This window comes from Carcharodon carcharias, chromosome 23 (genome assembly GCF_017639515.1).
Source record: "Carcharodon carcharias isolate sCarCar2 chromosome 23, sCarCar2.pri, whole genome shotgun sequence".
Classification (NCBI taxonomy): Eukaryota; Metazoa; Chordata; class Chondrichthyes; order Lamniformes; family Lamnidae; genus Carcharodon; species Carcharodon carcharias.
The window spans coordinates 5,110,068-5,127,835 of NC_054489.1; the positions used below are offsets into that span (position 1 = coordinate 5,110,068).

The 17,768-nt window shown below is 45.1% G+C and overlaps 1 protein-coding gene across 3 annotated transcripts in view; it reads left to right on the forward strand.

Moving 5' to 3' along the window:
- Nucleotides 1–17,469, forward strand: part of cdk5rap3 (CDK5 regulatory subunit associated protein 3) — a 35,730-nt gene extending 18,261 nt beyond the window's left edge. For 2 of the 3 annotated variants that reach the window (XM_041173674.1, XM_041173675.1), the window contains 7 exons: nucleotides 3,771–3,927; nucleotides 4,573–4,656; nucleotides 4,768–4,861; nucleotides 7,172–7,260; nucleotides 9,537–9,742; nucleotides 14,476–14,647; nucleotides 16,617–17,469. In XM_041173674.1, coding sequence (XP_041029608.1) covers nucleotides 3,771–3,927; nucleotides 4,573–4,656; nucleotides 4,768–4,861; nucleotides 7,172–7,260; nucleotides 9,537–9,742; nucleotides 14,476–14,647; nucleotides 16,617–16,682 — 868 coding nt within the window. In that variant the 3' untranslated portion in view covers nucleotides 16,683–17,469. The remainder of the gene's footprint in view (nucleotides 1–3,770; nucleotides 3,928–4,572; nucleotides 4,657–4,767; nucleotides 4,862–7,171; nucleotides 7,261–9,536; nucleotides 9,743–14,475; nucleotides 14,648–16,616) is intronic. The other variant, XM_041173676.1, reaches the window with a different exon arrangement.
- The last annotated feature ends 299 nt before the right edge of the window (nucleotides 17,470–17,768 follow it).

The following is a 17,768-nucleotide window of genomic DNA, read 5'->3' on the forward strand; positions in this document are numbered from 1 at the left end:
AACCTCTCTACATAAGTTAAATGTTTCATCCCAGGCAACATCCTGGCGAATCTCCTCTGCACCCCCTCCAGTGCAATCACCTTCTTCCTATAATGAGGCGACCAGAACTGCACACAGTACTCCAGCTGTGGCCTCACCGAGGTTCTATACAACTCCAACGTGACCTCCCTACTTTTGTAAACTATGCCTCGATTGATAAAGGCAAGTGTCCCATATGCCTTTTTCACTACCCCACTAACATGTCCCTCCTCTTTCAGAGATCTATGGACACACACGCCAAGGTCCCTTTGTTCCTCAGAACTTCTTAGTATCATGCCATTCATTGAATACTTCCTTGTCAAATTACTCCTTCCAAAGTGTATCACCTCACACTTTTCAGGGTTAAATTCCATCTGCCACTATCTGCCCATTTGACCATCCCTTCTATATCTTCCTGTAGCCCAAGACACTCAACCTCACTGTTAACCACCCAGCCAATCTTTGTGTCATCCGCAAGCTTACTAATCCTACCCCCCACGTAGTTGTCAATGTCAAAGAACAAAGAACAAATAAAAGTACAGCACAGGAACAGGCCCTTCGGCCCTCCAAGCCTGCGCCGATCATATTGCCCATCAACTAAAACATTTTGCACTTCCAGGGTCCATATCCCTCTATTCCCATCCTATTCATGTATTTGTCAAGCTGCCTCTTAAATACCACTATCGTACCTGCTTCCATCACCTCCTCTGGCAGCGAATTCCAGACACTCTGCGTAAAAAACTTGCCCCGCACATCTCCTCTAAAGTTTTCTCCTCTCACCTTAAATCTATGTCCCCTAGTAATTGACTCTTCCAACCTGGGAAAAAGCTTCTGACTATCTACCCTGTCCATGCCACTCATAATTTTGTAAACTTCTATCAAGTCGCCCCTCAATCTCTGTCGCTCTAGTGAGAACAACCAAGTTTCTCCAACCTCTCCTCATAGCTAATAACCTCCAGACCAGGCAGCATCCTGGTAAACCTCCTCTGCACCCTTTCCAATGCCTCCTTATCCTTCTGGTAACGTGGTGACCAGAATTGCATGCAATATTCCAAGTGTGGCCTAACCAAGGTTCTATACAGCTGCTGCATTACTTCCCAGCTTTTATACTCAATACCCCTGCCAATGAAGGCTAGCATGCCATATGCCTTCCTGACTACCTTATCCACCTGCGTTGCCACTTTCAGTGACCTGTGGACATGTACACCCAGATCCCTCTGCCCTTCGATACACTTAAGGGTTCTGCCATTTACTGTTTAATTCCTGCCTGTATTAGACCTTCCAAAATGCATTACCTCGCATTTGTCCAGATTAAACTCCATCTCCCATTTCTCTGCCCAATTCTTCAACCGATCTATATCCCATTGTATCCTTTGACAATCCTCTTCACTATCTGCAACTCCTCCAACCTTGATGTCGTCTGCAAACTTACTAATTAGCCCAGCTACATTTTCCTCCAAATCATTTATGTATACCACAAACAGCAAAGGTCCCAGCACTGATCCCTGCGGAACTCCACTAGTCACAGCTCTCCATTCAGAAAAGCTTCCACTGCTACCCTCTGACTTCTATGACCAAGCCAATTCTGCATCCATCCTGCCAGCTCACCTCTGATCCTGTGCGACTTTACCTTCTGTACCTATCTGCCATGAGGGACATTTTATATAAATGACGATTAATAGGGGACCCAGCACAGCTCCCTGTGGTACACCACTGGACACTGGCTTCCAGTCACTAAAGCATCCTTCTGTCATCACCATCTGTCTCCTACAACTAAGCCAATTTTGAATCCACCGTAGCAAATTATCCTGTATCCCATGTGCATTTGCCTTCTTTATAAGTCTCCCATGTGGGACCTTGTCAAAGGCTTTGCTGAAATCCATATAAACTACATCAACTGCACTACCCTCATCTACACACCTGGTCACCTCCTCAAAACATTTGAACTCAGTTCAAGGGCAACTAGGGATGTGCAACAAATGCTGGCCTTGCCAGCGACACCCACATCCCATGAAAGAACAAAACAAAATAGAGAAGCTATTTCCTTTGCTGGGTGTGGGGGTGAGGGGGGAGTCCAGAACAAGGGGGCATTACCTTAAAATTAGAACTAGGCTGTTCAGGTGTGATATTGGAAACAAGGAGTGGAAATCTGGAACTCTGTCCCACAGACACTTTTTAGGCCTGGGATCAGTTGGAAATTCCAAGACAAAGGTTGATAGATTTTTTTTTTGCTAGGCAAGAGTGTTAAAGGTTCTGGAACCAAAGTGGGTTGATGGAATTAAGATACAGATCAAACGTGCTGTAGTTGAATGATGTAACATGTTGAAGGGGCTGAATAGGATCGTGGGGAACAGGACCAGGAGGCCATTTGGCCCCTCAAGCCTGCTCCCCCATTCAACTAGATCATGGCTGATCTTCTTCCTCAACAACATTTCCTGCACTTTCCCCATATCCCTTGATATCTTTAGCTTCTAAAAATCTATTGATCTCTGTCTCAATGACTGAGCCTTTACAGAGCTCTGGGGTAGAGAATCCCAAAGATTCACCACCCTCTGAGTGAAGAAATTCCTCATAATCTCAGTTTCCTAAATGGCCTACCTCTAATTCTGAGACTGTGTCCGCTGGTTCTAGACCCCCAGCCAGGGGGAACATCTTTCCCGCATCTACCCTGTTGAGCCTATAGGAATTTTGTATGCTTCAATGAGATCGCCTCTCATTCTTCTAAATTCGAGAGAATACAGGTCCAGTCTCCTCAATCTCTCCTCAGAGGACAATCCCACCATCCCAGGGATCGGTCTGGTGAACCTTTGTTGCACTCCCTCTATGGCAAGTATATCTTCCTTGGGTAAAGAGGCCAAAACTGTACGCAATACTCCAGGTGTGGTCTCACCAAGGCTCTAAATACAATTGCAGCAGGACATCTTTACTCTTGTACTGACATCCTCTTGCAATAAAATGGCCTCCTCTTGTTCCTATCCAGCTGCTGCAGTGCTAGAACGCTGCTGATGTTTTACGCCTGTGCTGATCCTTCCCCATAGTTGTAGAGGTGCTCTCTGTGGAAGCTGCCAGGAATGGGGTCTGATCTACTCAGAGCGCTGAGAATGTGGAACTCGCTACCCCAGGGAGCGGTGGAAGCAAATAGTATAGATGCACTTAAGGGGAAAATAAACAAGCATATGAGGGAAAAGGGAATGATGGTTACGATAGATTTAAATGAAGAGAGATGAGAGGAGGCTTGAGGGAAGCATAAACGCCAGAATGGACTGGTTGGGCCGAATGGCTTATGTCTGCGCTGTTTGTAATCCTGCAAGTCAGTTGGGGCTGGTGGCACATCTTGTAGCTGTTCATAGGGTCCACAGCACAGGGCATCTGTTCTGTCTCTTGATGTAGAAATGATTGAGGACAGGACGGGAAGAAGAGCAAAAGAGCATGACAACAGTGTGAGAAAACAAAATAAATTCGTCAAATCATAAAACTTTGCCAGCCATCCTGTTGACTATGATATCAAGGTGAACCAATCACCCTTTCTCTTTTAAAATGCATCATTGATCCAAAGGAGGGCTGTTAGAAACTTCTGTTAAAGGAAACTTTTGTTTTATTGTAAATTGAGGGGCAGGAAAAGACCAGCTGGTCCATACACCCTGAGGGCTTCTGAAGTATTCCTTCCTCACTCTCCCTCCATTCCCATCCTCCACGACCCATGTTCCCTTGTGTTTTGCTGCTGACTAATTCCGGTGTGTTGTGGCTGACAGTGTCTCCGAGCCCATTGCTCCGTTGCTGAAACATGTTCAACTCAAAGGAAACACAACTGTCTATGAGTGGAGAACTGGACAGACGCCATTGGCCATTGAGCGGCCAGTTAGCATGGAGAATGTGGAGACACAGCAACCAACAGAGCCTGCAAACACAGTGAGTGTAATGAGCCCACTCTCTTAATCCTTTCAAGGTTGAATCTATGAACAACCACTTTCCTTGTTGATTTTGCAAACGCAGGAGAGTTCATTGTTTACTGCTAACTACAGGACTCCCTGATGCTCAGATTCGTGGAGCATCAGGAGATGGTTCAGGACGTGTTGGAGTATCAATCAGTAAATGATTTCCTAATGGCCAAGTTGATTTACTTTTTCTGTTTTATTACAGAGTTTGTAGAATTTTAAAATCAATTTAAAAAAATACAAAATTGCATGAGCCTTGGATGATTTCTCGTCATCCTGTAATTTTGAGTCTATTTTATCTTGTAATTCAATGCTCTGAAGCGTGCACAGCCAGTGTTGCTTGAGGTTTGGTTCAGGTGATGTTGGAGGGTAGATTGCCGACATCGCAAAGATTAATTGGAGCTTGCTTTACTTCCCGATCACTCAGTGCTACAGGTGGCATGTGCCAGGAGTTTCCCAGGGTCTAAGATGCATTCCAACAAACTCTGTCCTGTACTGCACATCCTGTCTTGGATACACTTTGACTTACCCTAACCAGTTAAGGAGTATGAGTACCGAAGCCGTTCTTTTTTGTATTATTTGGTCTTTTTCAGTTAACTCAGTGTGTTTTGTGTTCCAGATTGACTGGGGGGATGATACCATGGCTGGAATAGACCAGTCAGGTGGCATTGACTGGGGAATCACGGTGGGAGAAAGTACCGAGGTAAATCACCAAACCCACTTAATGAAAGTGTCATTGTGCTCAACTCTCAGATCTTCTTGTCCTGATGTTGTTTTCTCCAGGTTTTGATAGTTTTACTTTATTTTCTCCAAGATGAACGGCGAGGAACAAGGAGCTGATGTGATCGACTGGGGAGAAAACGCAAGTGCTACAGTGGAAATCGATGTGATGGAATCTGAGGCTGAAGGTATTCTCCTAGATACCTTCTATTGATGCATGGTGCATATATGAACAGGGGATTGAGTTGCAATCTGGTAATCTAATCTTGTGGATTGCAAAGATCTTTGAAGTTAGATTGATTAGATTCTAGTTTGCAACTTGCCTCTGGGTGTCTTATTCCATATGTAAACCACCCAAACCCTTGATTAGATTCCAGACTGTAACTCTCACCTGGGTATCTTCTTGTTTTGTAAAGTTTAAATTCTTTAAAATATGATTCTGATAGATGTACAATAATGGACACATTGGGATCAGTCATTGGTTCAGATGGTTTGGTGATTTTGATATTAAATACCTGTCAATACAAAAGTTGTAAAATTTCCGTTCTATAGTTTGCCAGTATATTTCTCAACTGGCTTTAGTTTTCTCGATAAGTTGTCAGCCCCAGAATCAGAGGGTTGTTGGTTCAAGTCCCACACTGACAGTCTCAGCATAGTACTGAGGGAGCGCTGCTCTGCCAGAGGTGCAGTCTTTCAGTTGAGGTGTTAAACCGAGGCCCTGTCTGCCCTCTCAAGTGGACATAAAAGATTCCATGACATAGTTTCAAAGAAGAGTAGGTGAGTTCTCCCTGGTATCCTGGCCAATACCTATCCCTCAATCAACATCTAAAACACAGATCAGTTGGTCATTTAACTCATTGCTGCGTGTGATTATGAAGTGGTGTAGGATGTCCTGAGGATGTGAGAGGCGCTACATAAATTCAACAGCAAAATAGTGCAATATAAATAGGAGATTGTTCTTTTCAACATAAATCCCTTTTAAATGGGAAACCTTTACTCTTTGGGCAGTAGGTGGCAGTGCCACTCATGGAATTATGGTGCGGTAGGAACCTGTACTGCAGTTTACGCTGAGACTTTCACACTCACTCTATCTGCTTCCATGGTTCATGATATTGGGATTTTTGTGAAAGAACATTTCTTGGTGATGAGATCACTGACTGTCATCAAAGGCATTTGATAAGGTACCACATATAAGGCCACTTAAGAGATAAGAGCCCATGGTATTGGGATAGTATATTAGCATGGATAGAGGATTAGCTAACTAATAGAAAACAGAGAGTTGGGATAAGCATTTTCAGGATGGCAACTTGTAACAAGTGGAGTGCCACAGGGATCAGTGCTGGGGCCACAATTATTTACAATATATATGAATGACTTAGATGAGGGAAGCGAATGTACAATCGCCAAGTTTGTGGATGACACAAAAATAGGTGAGAAGGCAAGTGCTGAGTGAGGATGACACGAGTCTACAGAGGGGTATAGGCAGGTTAGGTGAGTGGGCAAAAATTTGGCTGATGGAATATAATGTGGGAAAATGTGAGGTTATGCACTTTGGCAGGAAGAATAGAGGAGCTGAATATTATTTAAATGGAGAAAGACTGCAGAAAGCTGCAGCACAGAGAGATTTGGGAGTCCTTGTGCATGAATCCCAAAAAGCTAACATACAAGTTCAGCAGGTAATAGGGAAGGCAAATGGAATGTTGGCCTTTATTTCAGGGGAAATGGAGTATAAAAATAGAGAAGTCTTGCTGAAACTATACAAGGCACTAGTTAGATCACACCTAGAATACTGTGAACTGTTTTGGTCCCCTTATCTAAGGAAAGATATACTGGCATTGGAGGCAGTCCAAAAAAGGTTCACTAGGTTGATTCAGGCTATGGAGGGATTTTCTTCTGAGGAGAGGTTGAGTAAGTTGGGCCTGTACTTATTGGAGTTTAGAAGAATAAGAGGTAACCTTATTGAAACATATAAGACTCTTAGGGGGTTTGACAGGGTGGATGCTGAGAGGTTGTTTCCCTTGTGGGAGAGTCTAGGACCAGGGAGCATAATCTCAGAGTAAGGGGCAGCCCATTTAAAACAGAGATGAGGAGGAATTTCTTCTCTCAGAGGGTAGCGAATCTGTGGAATTCTTTACTGCAGAGTGATATAGAGGCTGGGTTGTTAAGTATATTCAAGGCTGAGATAGGCAAATTTTTAATTAGTAAGGGAAGCAAGGGTTATGGGGGAAAAGGCAGGAAAGTGGAGTTGAGGATTATCAGATCAGCCATGATCTCACTGAATGGCAGAGCAGACTCGATGGGCCGAATGGCCTACTCCTGCTCTTATGGTCAGCTCCAAAACAGGTGAATACTCTATCTTGGGGCTGTCATTCATTCTGAACAAATTATTTGGATTCAGACCAGTTATGGGTAATATTCAAATCCAACTTTGAGCAATGATTTTAAAATCACAGGCTGACTTGTTCTCTGATCAGTGAAATTCTCCTTTGTGATTTTAGGTGATGATGGAGTGGCAAAGGGGAATGATGCTCTGACAATCCTGGAAAATACAGAAACCAGAAACCAGTTTGTTAATGAACTCATGGAGGTATTTTTGAGTTACAAATATAAAAAGACTGGAAAAATGTGCAAAATATAATGTTCAGGAATGAAATGTATTGCTGCAGTGTTTGCTACATATTAGTGGAGTGCATGGACAACTTCTGGCCACAGTGTGGTGCCAGTGAGCAAATATTTTGTTGGATAATGGTTATGGAGCTAAGGTGGATTGAGGTACAATTCAGTTATTACCTGATTGAACGACAGAACAGGTGTGAGGGACTGAATGGCCTCCTATTCATTTGTTCATGTCGGGGTAAGTGAATGCCTGCAGTTCCACTGTGGTGCAGGCAATCTTGGGGTCCCTAGGGTAAACACTTTTTTGAAGTTGCTATATCTATCTTTTATCCAGCTCACCCCCACCTTTCCCCCATGTTGACCTTCTTCAGATCTTCTGTGGAGTTACTTGTATTGAGTCAAAGTGTGGTGACTTAAGTGTGAGCATAAGCGAGTGTAACACTTCAGACGCTATAAGCATGAGTTTCAATATAATTTTTCTATAATCCACAGCAAGGGCTCCTGGAGAGGAGCAGTAGCCCTTGGCTGATTAGGTTTTGCCCTTGTTCCTAGCCGCAGACTCCAACACATCACCTGTAGAATTCACTCCCCATTGAAGTGCACGCTGCCTGGTACAGAAAGAGAGAGAGACTGAAGACTGTCTTTGTTTCTTATTACTGCAGCTGATAAATTTACTCACTGGTTTGGTGTTCCCCGTGGGGCACGAGTACTGATGTTCATCATTGCTAGTGAGGAAAATTTGTAGATTGCATGCTGCTTATACAATTCCAGCTGGAGGCACTCTGCGGATTTTTCTTGTAACATCAGCCAGGAATTCACCACAACCTAAAATAACCAGCGTTGTTTTTTTTAAATGTCTTTGGCACTTTGAAAGAAAGAAAGATTTGAATTTCTGTAGCGCTTTTCATGACCACTGGACGTCTGTGTTTTACAGCCAATGAAGTACTTTTGAAGTGTAAACACTGTTGTAGCGTGGGAAGCATGGCAGCCAATCTGTGCACAGCAAGCTCCCACAAAGCAATGTGAAAATGACCAGATAATCTGCTTTTGTGATGTTATACTGGGCTTTGTGAGACCACATCTGCAGTACTGTGTACAATACTGGTCTCCTTATTTAAGGAAGGATGTAACTGCATTGGAAGCAGTTCAGAGAAGGTTTACTAGACTAATACCAGGAATGGGCAGGTTGTCTTATGAGGAAAGGTTGGACAGGATAGGCTTGTATCCACTGGAGTTTAGAAGAGAAAGAGGCGACTTGATTGAAACATAGAAGATCCAGAGGGCTCTTGACAGGTTTGATATGGAGAGGATGTTTCCTCTTGTGGTCACTGTTTAAAAATAGGGGGTATCACATTTAAGACGGAGATGAGGAGAATTTTTTTCTCTGAGGATTGTGAGCTTTTGAAACTCTCTTCCTCAAAAGGTGGTGGAAGCAGAAGGAATGAAAGGTTGTCAGGGGTAGGCAGGAATATGGAGTTGAGGTTACAATCAGATCAGCCATGATCTTATTGAATGGCAGAGCAGCCTCGAGTGGCCTACTCCTGCTCCTAACTATAATGTTCATATGTTGTTTGGGAGATAAATACAAAGATAGCTCCTATGCTGTTTGAAATATTGCCATGAGATGTTTTATATCCACCTGAGGGGGCAGAAGGGGCCACGGTTTGTAGTCCCAGGACAGCAAGGACCTTTTCAAAAGTTTTCTCCAGATAAGTTGTTGAAAACTTTGTATTTCCAAGTTGTTCTAATATATATATAAGTATACACCAGCCGTACTCAAAGTCTGAGGGAGGCCACCTTGCGCCCACTACCATTTCACCTCTGACCTTCAATGGAAACACTCTGCATGATATGCCCAACCGTGTGATGTTGCCTGGTCCGAGACACAGTGCAGCTTTCCTTCCTCCTCTTGCTGCTGAGAAAATCCTAGCAAAGTCTGAAATGCTAGTTGGAAGCTGGGCTAGCCCAGTCCTTGTAAAGTAGTCGAGATGCACGATTTCAGTAAACATTGAGGGGTATTGGTCCAATACTCCTATTTGATTGGTTATTGCTTCCGGTCAGGAAGTGCCTGACCTGTGGGTGAACCGGAGCAGCAAACTTCTTAACGTGTGATCGAACATTTCCATGAGCCGCTGTTGGCCAAACACCAGATTAGTTTTTGTTCCGAAACTGTTGGTGACCTTGTTTGCTGCCATCCTTCACTGGGAACTGGTTTCCTGATTGAAATTTTTAAATGGTCCCTCCCAGTTACAGACCTTCCTGAGCCAGCGACTCACCGAGATGAACGAGGAGGCAGACATCCTCTCCATCAACCAATTTCAAACAGCTCCGGCCATTGTCCAGAGTCAGGACGTAGCTAAGGTTGTTGCCATGATGACTGTTGTGAGGGACCTCGTCCAGAGACTGACCAACGTGAAGATGAGGCATCTGTTCATGATCCACGCCTCTCCCAGGTTGGTGATAATTATGTTTTATCCATTGAATTTCGTCTTGGAAATTTTAATTTGCTCCCTCCGAGGTTCGCATAGGAAGAGGAGGAAGTAACTCAGCCTATTGAGCCTGCCATTCCATTAGATCTATAGGTTATGCAAACCCTTGAAATCTCTCAAACTCAGTTTTGAAATTTTGAATTGACCCCCCTAACCCCGCTCAACAACTGTTTAGGGAGTGAGTGTTCCAGGTCTCCACTACCCTTTGTGTTTCAATGTTTTAATCCTGAGTGCGCTGAGTTAAGTGAATCTGAATTGCAACAGCAGTCAGAGTGCGACAGTTAGACGCAGCATCAGAAATTAGGAGGGGAAACAACAGCCCTAAACAGTTCTAACCTGAATGTGTCTGACATCAGCCTGAGGTTGGGATAAACTTGGCTGCTGGTAAACCATTTAGCCCTCTTGTAAATTACTTAATTGTCTTTTGCTTTCATTGCTTTCCCCCCACACCTCAGTTTGTACCTAACTCCTCATCTTTTGTCATACTTCTGTATCCAATCCGTCCTCTGTTAACATGCCAAGCAGTCAGAAGATTATTATCACATTAGCATGACGTTGTTAACAACCGTGATGCCCCCGTGGTTAAATAGGCCAACGATGTTCCTCCTCTAACATCACTGAGCGAGGTACCCCAGAGTATCCAGCACCTGTGGAAAGACCCCTCCTGGCCGACGCCCCCCAACAAATCGCCCCTTCTTGCTCCCCCCACCACCAATCACCGCTCCCCACGTCCCCCAACAACAATCACTCCTCCCCACGCCTCCCACCACCAATCTCCCCTCCCCACATCCCCCACCACCAACCATCCCAGCCTGCCCCCCACACCCACAAGAGGGTGGGGTGGCATAGTGGTATTTTCGCTGGATTGATAATCCAGAGTCTCAGGGTGATTGTCTGGGGACCTGGGTTCGAATCCCACCACGGCAGATGGTGGAATTTGAATTCAATGAAAACCTGGAATTAAAACTTTAAAAGCAACAATGAAATCATTGCCAATTGTCGTAGAAACCCATCTGTCTCCTTGTCCTTTAGGGAAGGAAATCTGCTGTCCTCACCTGGTCTACATGTGACTCCAGATCCACAGCAATGTGGTTGGCTCTTAAAATGCCACCTGAAATTGCTTAGCAAGCCACTTGGTTGTATCAAACCGGTAAAAACTGGCACACCACCCAACATCGAGCTAGGCACTTGAAATGACAAACGGCAGTCCCAGCCCTGTCAATCCTGTAAAGTCCTCCTTACTAACATCTGGGGCTTGTGTGAAACTTGGGAGAGCTATCTCACAGACAAGTCAAGCAACAGCCTGACATAGTCATCCTCACAGGATCATACCTTACAGATAATGTCTCAGACACCACCATCACCATCCCTGGGTATATCCTGTCCCACTGGCAGGGCACACCCAGCAGGGGTGGCGGCACAGTGGTATACAGTCGGGAGGGAGTTGCCCAGGGAGTCCTCAACATCGACTCTGGGCCCCATGAAGTTTCATGGCATCAGGTCAAACATGGGCGAGGAAACCTCCTGCTGATTTCCATGTACCGCCCTTCCTCAGCTGATGAATCAGTGCTCCTCCGTGTTGAACACCACTTGGAGGAAGCACTGAAGGTGGCAAGGGTGCAGAATGTACTCTGGGTGGGGGACTTCAATGTCCATCACCAAGAATGGCTCCGTAGCACCACCACAGACCGAGCTGGCCAAGTCCTAAAGGACATAGCTGCTAGACTGGGTCTGCAGCAGGTGGTGAGGGAACCAACAAGAGAGAAAAACATACTTGACCTTATCCTCACCAACCTGCCTGCTGCAGATGCATCTGTCAATGACAGTATTGGTAAGAGTGACCACTGCACAGTCCATGTGGAGATGAAGTCCCATCTTCACATTGAGGATACCCTCAATACCCTTCACCCGTGCTAAATGGGATAAATTTCAAACAGGTCTAGCAACTCAAGACTGGACATCCATGAGGCACTGAGGGCCGTCAGCAGCAGCAGAATTGTACTCAACCACAATCTAACCTCATGGCCCAGCATATCCCCCACTCTACCATTACCACTAAGTCAGGGGATCAACCCTGGTTCAAAGAAGAATGCAGGAGGGCATGCCTGGAGCGGCAGCAGGCAAACCTAAGCATGTGGTGCCAACCTGGTGAAGCTACAACACAGGTCTACTTGCATATCAAACAGCATAAGAAGCAAATGATACATAGAGCTAAGTGATCTTACAAGCAACAGATCAGACCTAAGTTCTGCAGTCCTACCACATCCAGTTGTGAATGGTGGTAGACAACTAAACAACTCATTGGAGGAGGAGGCTCCACAAATATCCCCATCCTCAAAGATGGAGGAGCCCAGCACATCAAGTGCAAAAGATAAGGCTGAAGCATTCGCACCAATCTTCAGCTAGAAGTGCCGAGTGGATGATCCATCTCAGCCTCCTCCAGAGGTCCTTGGATCACAGATGCCAGTCTTCAGCCAATTCGATTCACTCCACATGATATCAAGAAACGGCTCAAGGCACTGGATACTGCAAATGCTATGGGCCTTGACAATATTCCAGTAATAGTACTGAAGACTTGTGCTCCAGAACTTGCCACGCCCCTAGCCAAGCTGTTCCAGTACAGCTACAACACTGGCGTTTACCCGGCTATGTGGAAAATTACCCAGGTATGTCCTGTACACACAAAGCAGGACAAATCCAACCCGCCCAATTACTGTCCCATCAGACTACTCTCCATCATAAGTAAAGTAATGGAAGGGCTCATCAGCAGTGCTATCAAGTGGCATTTGCTTAGCAATAACCTGCTCACTGACGTTCAGTTTAGGTTCCACTAGGGCCACTCAGCTTCTAAACTCATTACAGCCGTGGTACTAACATGGAGAAAAGAGCTGAACTGCAGAGGTGAGGTGAGAGTGACTGCCTTTGATATCAAAGCAGCATTTGACTGAGTGTAGCATCAAGGAGCCCAAGCAAAACTGGAGTCAATAGAAATCGGGGGAAAGCTCTCTCCTGGTTGGAGTCATACCTAACACAAAGGAAGATGGAAAAACTCAGCAGGTCTGGCAGCATCGGCGGAGAAGAAAAGAGTTGACGTTTCGAGTCCTCATGACCCTTCGACAGAACTTGAGTTCGAGTCCAGGAAAGAGCTGAAATATAAGCTGGTTTAAGGTGTGTGTGTGGGGGGCGGAGAGATAGAGAGACAGAGAGGTGGAGGGGGTTGGTGTGGTTGTAGCGACAAACAAGCAGTGATAGAAGCAGAATATCAAAAGATGTCAACAGTGATATTCTGCTTCTATCACTGCTTGTTTGTCGCTACAACCACACCAACCCCCTCCACCTCTCTGTCTCTCTATCTCTCCGCCCCCCACACACACACCTTAAACCAGCTTATATTTCAGCTCTTTCCTGGACTCGAACTCAAGTTCTGTCGAAGGGTCATGAGGACTCGAAACGTCAACTCTTTTCTTCTCCGCCGATGCTGCCAGACCTGCTGAGTTTTTCCAGGTAATTCTGTTTTTGTTTTGGATTTCCAGCATCCGCAGTTTTTTTGTTTTTATTTTTTGTTTTTAACAAAGGAAGATGGTTGTGATTGTCGGAGGTCAATCATCTCAGTTCCCGAACATCACCGCAGGAGTTCCTCAGGGTAGTGTCCTCAGCCCAACCATCTTCAGCTGCTTCATCAATGACCTTCCTTCCATCATAAGGTCAGAAGTGCAAATGTTCACTGATGATTGCAAAATGTTCAGCACCATTCACAACTCTTCAGATACTGAAGCAGTCCATGTCTAAATGCAGCACACAATTCATGCCACACAAGTGACAGGCAATGACCATCTCCAACAAGAGAGAATCTAACCATCAGTCATTGACATTCAATGGCATCACCCTTGCTGAATCACCCACTATCAACATCCTGGGGGTTACCATTGACCAGAAACTGAACTGCATTAGTCATATAAATACTGCGGCTACAAGAGTAGATCAGAGGCCAGGAATCCTACGGTGAGTAACTCATCTACAAGGCACAAGTCAGGAGTGACTTGCCTAGATGAATGCAGCTCCCACAACACTCAAGAAGCTTGACACCATCCAGGACAAAGTAGCCCACTTGATCGGCACCACATCAACAAACATTCACTTTCTTCAGCACTGACAAACAGTAGCAGCAGTGTGTACCATCTACAAGATGCACTGCAGAAACTCACCAAGGCCCCTTAGGCAGCACCTTCCAAACCCACTACCACTTCCATCTAAAAGAACAAGGGCAGCAGACGCATGGGAACACCACTACCTGGAAGTTCCCCTCCTAGCCACACACCATCCTGACTTGGAAATATATCGCTGTTCCTTCACTGTCGCTGGGTCAAAATCCTGGAACTCCCTAACAGCACTGTGGGTGTACCTACACTACATGGACTGCAGCGGTTCAAGAAGGCAGCTCACCACCACCTTCTCAAGGGCAGTTAGCAATGGGCAGTAAAAGCTGGCCCAGCCAGCGATTCCCACATCCCATAAATGAATTTTAAAAACTCCCCTCCCCGCACCCCCCACCACCAATCTCCCCTTCCTGCCCCACCCCTCCTACCAAACACCCCTCCCCTACCTCAACAGTCAAAATCTGGGGCTTGGGGAGGAGATGAAAAATCACACTGTGAAATGAGGACCCACTTAATGGTGCTGCTGTTTCACTGCTGCAGATACATAGACCGTGTGACAGAGCTCCTGCAACAGAAGCTGAAACAAGCAGACGCAGTGGGAGAAAAGCAGCACCTGATGGTCAAAAAGCAACAGCAGTCTCTGGAGGAACAGGCTGCCCTCGAACCCAAACTAGACCTTCTAATCCAGAGAACCAAAGAGCTTCGGAAGCTGGTAAATTACTCATTTGGGCTATGCATGCATGGGCTTAAAGATGTTAGAAATTTCACTGTCAGTGAGTAGGGTTCAGGTTAAAAATGAAAATGTTTGTTGCAGTCCCTATTTCCACCATCAGGTGTCACCAATGAGAAGATATATTTCTATATTCAAAACCTCAGGATGTCTCAAAGTGCTTTGTAGCCGATGTAGTGTAGTCACTGTTCCAATGTAGGAATCGCGGCAGCCAAGTTGCGCACAGCAAACTCCCAGAAACAGTAATGTGATCATGGGGAGATAATCTCTTCTAATGTTGTTGATTGAGGGAGATTCAGGAGAACTTCCCTGCTCTTCATCCAGTAGTGCCATGGGACCTCTTGCTCTTGCCACCTGAGAGGACAGACAGTGCCTCGGTTTTGTGTCTCATCTAAAGTATGGCACCTTAAACAATGCAGTGCTCCCTCAGTACTACATTGGAAGTGCCAGCTTAGGCTGTATGTTCAACTCTCTGGAGTGGGACTTGAATTTGACTCGGAAGTGAGAGAGTGTACCCCACCCACACCAGTCTGCTGTCTTTTGGATGGGCTATTAAACCGGTGCCCCATCTGCCCTCTTGTGTGGATGTAAAAGATCCCATAGCACTATTTCGATGAAGAGAAGTGGAGCTATTCCATGTCCTGGCCAATATTTAACCCTTAACCAACATCATTAAAACAGATTATTTGATCGTTATCACATTGTTTGTGGGAGTTTGCTGTACACAAATTAGCTCCTGCCTTTCCTACAAGAATGGTTACAGTTCAAAAAATAGTTCACTAAGTAGAAAGCACTTTGGGACATCCTGTGGTCAGGAAAGGCTCTAATTAAATGCAGTTCTTTCCATCAAGAGCTAGATCAGTCTGTTTAATGTACAGCCTGAGGAACTTTAAACATTGTGGCTGTTTTCTCATCCAAGAGTTTACTACATGGGATATTTAACATTTCTCATCCATTAGATGGAAGCAATTTGATACATAATTTAACATGTTTACAAACAAAACTGACCGCCAGTTCTGATTTTCTTACTCCATCTTATCCCCTACATGTGCTTGCAGGCTGTTGAGTTACCATGGACTACTCAGGCCTCCCACTGACAGTGCAGCTCTGAGGCTCAATTTTGTTTCCTTGCAGTTTCCCCTTTGGATTACAGCCTGTCCTGTGCTCAATGCCCAGGTATCCCAGATGAGAAATTGGGGTTCTATGGAATCATAGACAGAGAACACCCCTGGAATACCTCAGTATGTTATATGTACAGCCTCGACATGCTGCAGTAATTCCTTGTAGCACCCAGTAACCCTAAATGGTATTACATTGGACAGTTGAAGCTCACTGTACTTAAGGTTGGGAAAGAGGAGGGCGTGGGGAATGATTGAAAATTATTAAAAAGTTCATTCTTGGCATGTCCAGTGGTATATTAGTAAATTACTAGCATCCATGTATGAGTATTTCTGTATATGGTGTGTCAACAATGGCTCAGCTATTTTGCCCCTGAGTCAGAAGATTGTGTATTCAAGCCCCACCCCAGAACTTGAGCGCACAAATCCAGGCTGACACCCCAGTGCTGCACAGTGCTGTCTTTCAGATGAGATGTTAAACTTTTTGTCTGCCCTTTTAGGTCGATGTAAAAGATCTCACAACACTATTTGGGAGAAGGGCAGGGGGTTTCTTCCCAATGTCCTGACCGATACTTATCCCCCAATCAATATCTCAAAAACAGATTATCTGGTCATTGCTGTTGGTGGGAGCTTGCTGTGCATAAATGGGCTGCCAATTTCCCACATTTACAACAGTGACTGCACTTCAAAAGCACTTCATTGGCAGTGGGACATCTGGTCAGTTAAAGTTCTATATAAATGCAAGTCTTTTTTGAGTGTACTCTAGTATTGGCATGTGACAGCGATCGAGTTGAAGACAGGACTATTAGAGTATGTTTTTTTTTGCTTTTCAGATCGAGGCTGATATTTCCAAACGGTATCAGAACCGCCGCGTAAATCTGATGGGGGTCATCGTCTAACTAGCTGCGCAGCGCCCTGGCACAGCTCGCCCTCCAGCACACACCGAATTATTTGGTACTTGCTTGCGGACTTGCTGCTCACACCAAAGATGATGATGATTCTACCAGGGGTTTAACAGGAACAGAATGAAATGGAGACTCAAATCTCAAATACATTTTAGGAGCTCTGAGAGTTTTGAGATTTGAATTTGCTCCATAACCACCGCCCCCCCCCCCCCACCAAATCTGTGCAGACCTGGCAAAACCCTCTGAATTTGCAGGTGGCAGGTGTACCGGGGGGGGGAGGATTTATATTTGTTAACATTTGTAACTAAATAAATTGTATTTTCTACCCGTGAGAAGGAACTGCTTAACCAAGTGAGTAAAGCTGCAGCTCCCATCAACTATCGTTGGTTAATAATTAACTCAGACTGTGGTGGTCAGGACTCAACTCGTGTTTAAAAAAAATAAACCCGGTCAGGACACAGCTGGATTCCTCACTCCCCAGTTAAGTAAGAACGTGAAGCTGTGGTGTTCATATCAGTATACGCAGTCAGCATACATGGATTTTACTCTGACATCGCACGCAGGCAAACACCCACACACACATGCAAATGTCCACGCTCGCAGAAACTTGCATGCAAAAACATTTGCAGACTGACATACTCCGATATGCACGAGCATTCTTACACGTTCAGAGACACGTGCGTGGTAGAGCTGCTTGTTGTTCTGTACCCCTGCCTCTCACAGGCAAAAATCACTGATTATTAAACCCAACAATAAAATAGTATTTAAATTGTGCCAATTCCTTCCTTGTCCTGCATCAGAAATATATATTGAGTCCTGTGTGCATATATCTTTCTGTGTTTTGTTAGGTATGCATCTGTGGTGAATGCATGCATCGAGTACACTTTCTGCTACTATCTGCCTCAGATGATGCAGCCACTTTCTCCACAGCATGCATTGTTGTCCCAGGGATTCCAATGACCTGTATCTGAAGGCAGCTCGCCACCACCTTCTCCAGGGCAATTAGGGATCGGCCAAGCCAGCAAAGCCCACACCTCATGAATGAATTTTAAAAAAAGGATTGTAAATAGTTGAGGTTCT